The sequence below is a fragment of the Elephas maximus genome, chromosome 20, assembly GCF_024166365.1.
Source record: "Elephas maximus indicus isolate mEleMax1 chromosome 20, mEleMax1 primary haplotype, whole genome shotgun sequence".
Classification (NCBI taxonomy): domain Eukaryota; kingdom Metazoa; phylum Chordata; class Mammalia; order Proboscidea; family Elephantidae; genus Elephas; species Elephas maximus.
Window position 1 is genome coordinate 77,651,167 of NC_064838.1, and position 7,142 is coordinate 77,658,308.

The 7,142-nt window shown below is 36.6% G+C and overlaps 1 protein-coding gene across 1 annotated transcript; it reads right to left on the reverse strand.

Annotated features, from left to right (window-relative positions):
• Positions 1-5,270: 5,270 nt before the first annotated feature.
• On the reverse strand, positions 5,271-6,221 carry LOC126063735 (olfactory receptor 10AG1-like). The gene has a single exon (XM_049862129.1). The coding sequence runs from the start codon at positions 6,210-6,212 to the stop codon at positions 5,271-5,273; it is 942 nt and encodes a 313-aa protein (XP_049718086.1). The 5' UTR covers positions 6,213-6,221.
• Between the last annotated feature and the right edge of the window lie 921 nt (positions 6,222-7,142).

Sequence of the window (7,142 nt, forward strand, 5' to 3'; positions counted from 1 at the left end):
AATAATATATTCTACATCAGGAAACCCTGGTAGCATAGTGGTTAAGAGCTATGGCTGCTAACCAAAAAGGTCGGCAGTTTGAATCTACCAGGTGCTCCTTGGAAGCCATATGAGGCAGTTCTACTCTGTCGTATAGGGTCACTATGAGTTGTAATCAACTCAATGGCAAGGGTTTTTTTTTTTTTTTTTAATTCTACATCAAGCTAATAGATAAAAATGTTTAAGTAAGATAATACTGAGTGGTGGTCAGGAAGTGGAACATCACATTGGCACTTCCAAACACTGCTATTACAAGTATTACAAGTATAAATTGATGCATCCACTTTGAAAAATTATTTAAGAGCTAAATAAATGCCTGATAATTTCAAAAATAATCCCCACTCTAATGAAAAAAGAGGAAGACCCTCAATGAGATGGATTGACACAGTCGCTGCAAAAATGGACACAAGCATGACGTGAGGATGATGAAGGACTGGGCTGTTTTGTTCTGTTTTGTAAATGCTCACTCTGAGTCAGGCCTATCTTGAAAACAATAACAACTAAGAATTCCTGTGTGCACTGCAACAGTATGCATTAATCAAAGTGCAACTTCCCAAATGCCCACCATTGTAGACCGTATTTTTTTTTAATAATTTTTATTGTGCTGTAAGTGGAAGTTTACAAATCAAGTCAGTCTGTCACATATAAACTTATATACACCTTACTACATACTCCCATTTACTCTCCCCCTAAAGAGTCAGGCCGCTCACTCCTTCCGGTCTCTTCTTCCGTGACCGTTTTGCCACTTTCTAACCCCCTCTACCCTCCCATCTCCCCTCCAGACAGGAGATGCCAACACAGTCTCAAGTGTCCACCTGATACAAGTAGCTCACTCCTCATCAGCATCTCTCTCCAACCCATTGTCCAGTCCCTTCCATGTCTGATGGGTTGTCTTCAGGAATGGTTCCTGTCCTGGGCCAACAGAAGGTTTGGGGACCATGACCCCCGGGATTCTTCTAGTCTCACGTAGACTGTATTTTTTAATGCTCTGAATATTTATACCATTGAATAAAAAATGTAAATAAAATTGAACAAACTGCAAATATATGCAACATGAATGATTTATAAAATACAATATTCACTGATGAAATTAAAACACATGAAATACGCACTGCATGACTTCATTTACATGAAGTTTGCAAAGAGGGAATATTGATTTGTACTTTTTGATAGACATATTTACAGTGAAGCTATATAGAAAAGCAAGTGCATAAATACAATAAAAGTCACACTTGCGATTATTGCTGGCCTGGGAGGAAGATATGATCAGGAAAAGGTTAGCAATTGACTTCTACAGTGCTGGTAAAATTCTGTGTATCAATCTACTTGGAAGTTACATGGGTGTTGGCTTAAAATTTTTAAAAATTAATTAGCAATACATTTTTTAATTAATATTTTATTTATTTATTGGTGAAAGTTTACACAGTAAGGTAGGTTTCCATTTCACACTTTCTGTACAAATTGTTCAGTGACGTTTGTCACAATGTGTCAACCTTCTCTTTACTTGTGTTCTGTTTGTTCCATTTTCAGTACTCTCTTCCATTCCCCCTTATCTTCTTTGCTTTTGAGTAATTGTTGACCTTTCGGTCCCATACTGATGGTTTTTACATAGATTGCTGATCTTATGAGTAATATTTATTTTGTGTGCTACTCTGCTTTTTTGCTAAAAGGTGATCTCAGGGGATAACCTCTGTTCTAGTTTTAAAGGGTGTCCTGGGGCAATAATCTCAGAGAAAACTGTCTTTTCTTCACATTGTCTGGCCTTTTTTTTTTTTTAATAAGAATTTGAGTTCTGCTTCACATTTTTCTCCCATTCCATCTGGACCATCTATTGCAACACCAGTCAGAACAGTCAGTGGTTATAGCTGGGCACCATCTATTTTTTCTGGTCTCAGGGTAGATGATGTTGTGGCTCATGAAGACTTCTTTCTTCTCTAAGCTTTTCGTTACCTTCTTACTGTTTTGCTCCTGGTGAGTAGACACTGGTAGTTGTGCCTTACATGGCTGCTCTCAGGCTTTAACACCCCAGATGATACCCACTTCGCTAGGCTGCAGATCATGGTTTTTCTGTATTATATTGTGCCAATTGACTGAGTTGACTCATGAGACTATGGTCCTAAGCTTTCAAACCCGGAAAACCAATATTGGAAGATACTTGGTTACATCTGTGGAGTATCTGTTTTCAGTGAATATATGTGCCTGCGCCCACATATTTGTACTTACGTGTACCAATAGATCTATCTGTTCTCACCTATATGAACACCTATACCTATCCATATACCAATAAACCTATATTCATCCATATTTGCTTAAACACTTGTTTTTCCTTTGGTTGTGCTGTGCTCCCTACATCCACATTCAGTGCCCACTTTTCCCATTGCTAAACTAAATAAATAAAATACCAGTCTCAATGATATTCAGTGGACTTTCCCCTCCCCAACATCTCTTCCTGGTAACTACCAATGAACACTGGTCTCTGTATGTACACCTATTTTTGTCTTCTTAGCATACCGTTTTCCTTACATTCTTGACTTATTTTCTCTTAGCATTATGCCCTTCAGTTTCATTTGTGTTATAACACATTTCACAGACTCATCATCGTTCTTTATGGCTGCATAGTATTCCATTGTACATATGTATCACAATCTGATCATCCATTCATCTGTTGATGGGCATTTCACTTCTTTCCATTTATTTGCTATGCAGTTTCTTGTAGTGCTTGTACCATTTTACAGCCCCACCAGCAATGATAACTATTACAGTCTCCCCACATCCTCTTCACCATTTGTTGTTATCTGTTATTATTGTTTTTTTATCAGTGCCATTTTATCTGGAGTAATATGGTATCTCATTTTAGTTTTGATTTGCATCTCTTTATTATTTTTTTGCATTATGTTCATTATAACTTATTCTTTTTTTAAATTGTGCTTTTAAGTGAAAGTTTACAATTCAAGTCAGTTTCTCATACAAAAAGTTATACACACGTTGTTATGTGACCCTAGTTGCTCCCCCTAAAATGTTAACAGCACACTCCTTTTCTCTATCCTGTATTTCCTGTGTCCACTCAACCAGCTCACTAATGCCTATGATATCAATGTTTATGCATCACATTTCATTTTTGACAATGTCCAATTTTCCTATATTCATAATCTGTACCTTCTGCTTTCTGATTATTAATGGATATTTGCAGCTGTTTCTTCTCATTTTAAGTCAGGCCACATGTGCAAATGAAGGTCCCAAAAGCTTTACTCCATTAAAAGATCAACTGTACTTTGAAGAGGCAACTCTTTCCCAGTCATATTTTGTGTGCCTTCCAACGTGAAGGGCTCATCTTCTGGCACTGTATCAGACAATATTCTGCAGCTATTTACAAGGCTTTTCACTGGCCTTTTTTTTTTTTTTTCCGTAGGAAGATCGTCAGGACCTTCCTCCTAGTCTTAGTTTGGAAGTCTGCTGAAACCTATGCACCACGGGTGACCCTGCTGGAATTTGAAAAATCTGTGACATAACTTTCAGCATCACAGCAACATGCAAGGCACCACAGAAGGCCAGTGGAAATAGCAATAGGAGTATCAATATAAGCTATTATTCTAGCCTAGACAGTTCTGAGAATTTAATTGGATTTCATTATATTATGATAGTTTCAAAAAGGTAATAGCATGCTAAGAAATAAAAATAACATATATCTGTACAATACTTAGAAAAATTTAAACATGAAAATTTTCATAAATGAAATAATTATTCTTAGTACATATTAAAGTATTTTAATAGATGTCTTAGATATATTTGTTTCTGATACCATGTTATCGTCATATTTCAGAATGACCTTATTCTAATTTTAGAAGCTTTTTTAAGGAATAATTTACATAAGATAAAATACATCCTTTACAATCCATTTGATGAGATTTGTAGGTGTACTCCCTTGTAAAACTATTTTCACAGTTGAGATACAGAACATTTATATGATTCCCAAAAGTCTCCTTGCGCTTTTGCAATCTATTCCATTCATATACTCTTCACTGTAGAAAATCACTGATCATGTTTCTGTAAGAGCTCATTTACAATCAGAATGTACTTAGTCTGGAATCCTTTACTCAGTATGATTTTTAAAATTCATCTATGCCGTTTTGTATATAAATGTAGTTAATTCCACTTTATTGCAGAATGGAATTCCATTGGATACATACACCATGCTTTGTTTATTCATTCATCTGTTGATAGACTTTTGTGTTGTTTTAAAGTTTCTGCTATTATGAATATAGTTGTTACGTATAGTCACATAAAATTTTTAATGTGAAATATTTTTTTATGTCTTTTTGGAAAAAAATTTAGGAGTAGAATGGCTGGGTCATATTGTAGGTATGTTTAGCCTTTTGAGACAGAGTTAAACTGTTTTCCAGAGTGATTATACCATTTTACACTCAAATTGTCCAGATGTATGAGACTACCAGTAGCCCAACCCCTTTGTCACTACTTGGCATTGTTAGAATTTTTAATAGTTTTTCCTATTCTAACGGATGTGTTGTGGTATCTCGCTCTGATTTTAATTTGCATTCCTCTAATAACTAATGTGTTGACCATATTTATCTGTGATTATTGGATATTCATGTGTCTTTTTTAATAAAGTGCTTGTCTTAGCCTTCTAATGCTGCTGTAACAGAAATACCACAAGTGGATGGCTTTAACAAACAGAAGTTTATTTTCTCACAGCTAGTCGTCTAGAAGTCAAAATTCAGGGCATCAGCTACAGGGGAAGGCATTCTCTGTCGGCTCTGGAGGAAGCTTTTTGTCATCAATCTTCTCCTGGACTAGGCTTCTCAGTGTAGGAACCCTGGGTCCAAAGGATGCACTCTGCTCCTGGAGCTGCTTTCCTGGTTGTACGAGGGCCTCTCTCCTCTATGCTCAATTCTTTTTTTTATATTTCACAACATACTGACTTATACTACAACTTAATCTTGTAGATTGAGTCCTACTTCATTAACATAACTGCCAACTATCCCATCTCATTAACATCATAGAAAAATAGAGGTAGGATTTATAACACATAGGAAAATCACATCAAATGACAAAATAGTGGACAATCCCACAGTACTGGGAATCATGGCCCAGCCAAATTGATACATATATTTTTGGGGGACACAATTCAATCCATGACAGTGTTTATTCAAATGATTTGCCCACTGTTTTTTGAGTTGCTGGTTTTATTCTTGGATTGTAAAAGTTCTGTTAGTTCAAGTGTGTCGTAAAGCCAGTGATTTGGGAAGAAATTTTCTCAATGCTTCTGTAACATCTTTGTTCCGCAGGCTGTATATTATGGGGTTAAACATTGGGGTCAAAATGGTGTAGAAGAGAGAGAGAAGTTTGTCTGTTTCTTCATATTGGTTGGATTTGGGTTTTAAATAGGTAATAATAGCTGATCCATAGAATAAAACTATAACTATGAGGTGGGAAGAACAGGTGGAAAAGGCTTTGGTCCGTCCTGTGTTTGATGGCAACCTGAGGATGGTTGAGATAATTCTGGTATAGGACCCAAGTATCAGCATAAAAGGAACAGTGACAAATACCACAGCAAATATATAGACTACCATCTCATTGACAAAGATGTCTCCGCAGGCAAGCTTGAGGATTGGGAGAATGTCACAGAAGAAGTGGTTAATTTGGTTAGAACCACAAAAAGACAGAGAGAAAATCTGTCCTGTTTGCCCTACCTCAATGGTAACGGCACTGATCCAGGAGCCAGCCACTAGCTGGATGCAAGTTTTGTGGTTCATGACTATAGGATAGTGCAGAGGGTGACAGATGGCCACGTAACGGTCATAGGCCATCACCGCCAGGAGAAGGCATTCTGTGGCTCCAAGCATAAGGGCAAAGCACATTTGTGTAGCACAAGCAAACAGAGAAATATTTCCTTTCTGGGTCCAAAGATCCATGAGCATTCTAGGAAGAGTGACAGACACATAACAGATTTCCAGGAAGGAAAAGTTACTGAGAAAAAAATACATGGGGGTCTGAAGTGCGGGATCTACTCTTGTTATTAGAATTATGATGCCATTGCCCATCAGAATAATCATATAAACAGCTAAGAATGCTCCAAAAAGAAACCAATGGAATTTGGGAATATCAGAAAATCCTGAAAGAACAAATTCCATCATTGTACTGATATTGGTTTCCATTACTTTTAATTTACTTTCTACCTATGGCTTTGTTCTCCTTGGCTGCATTTTCCTTTTTGATAATTGAATTGTGACATGGGCATTGGCCTTTATAATTTCTCAGTTTCTTTCTGACACTTGCATTCTCTGATCCTGGGTGATCTGTTGTGAAACCAGGAGCAATTAAGTCACCTGCATAGAAAATCAATTCAATCAACAAAATGTGCATGCAATTGATTTATAATTCTAGATTTGCATTCTAATCATTCCAGTAAGATCCACAGCCGTACATTTTTATTAATCTTTCCATACAAGAGGGGAGAATGCAACTGAGACCTTTAATTCAGTTAAATACAGAATCATAATCTGACCTGCCCTTCTTCTAACTGAGAACTTCCTCAAACCAATTCCCTTCTTTCAAAGTTTTCCCTCTTTCCAAAATTGGCCTGTCTTTAAATTTCACATATATCTTTGAAGGCTTTCTGTTTGTTTGTTTTTGATCTTCGTTTACACATAATATCCAACCCTGCACACCATATACTCAAACAGGACTCTGCTTTTTTTTTGTTTGTAACTCAGGGAATAAGGTTCCATGTTTGTTTTCCATTTTTATGTGCCTGTTTCATCTCTTTTAATGAATATGTAAATGATTGAGCCCAGGAATTGTATTTCACAACTTTCTCTATCACTACCTCCTACGTATCAATAAACCATAGAGTTTCCAAGGAACAGCTAGCTGGTGGATTCAAACTACCCCACCAGGGCTCCAATTGTATTTAATGTTTATTAATATATAACCTTAAGACACATAATTCATTTAATCCAATACATTTTATCTTTTGTTCTCTGGTATTCATGTTTCTCTTATTAGGGTTACAACTGAGGCATCACTAGCTTCATAAGTCCCTACAACCATGTCTAACCCTCTTCCGCTGCATTCCCTCCAGCTAT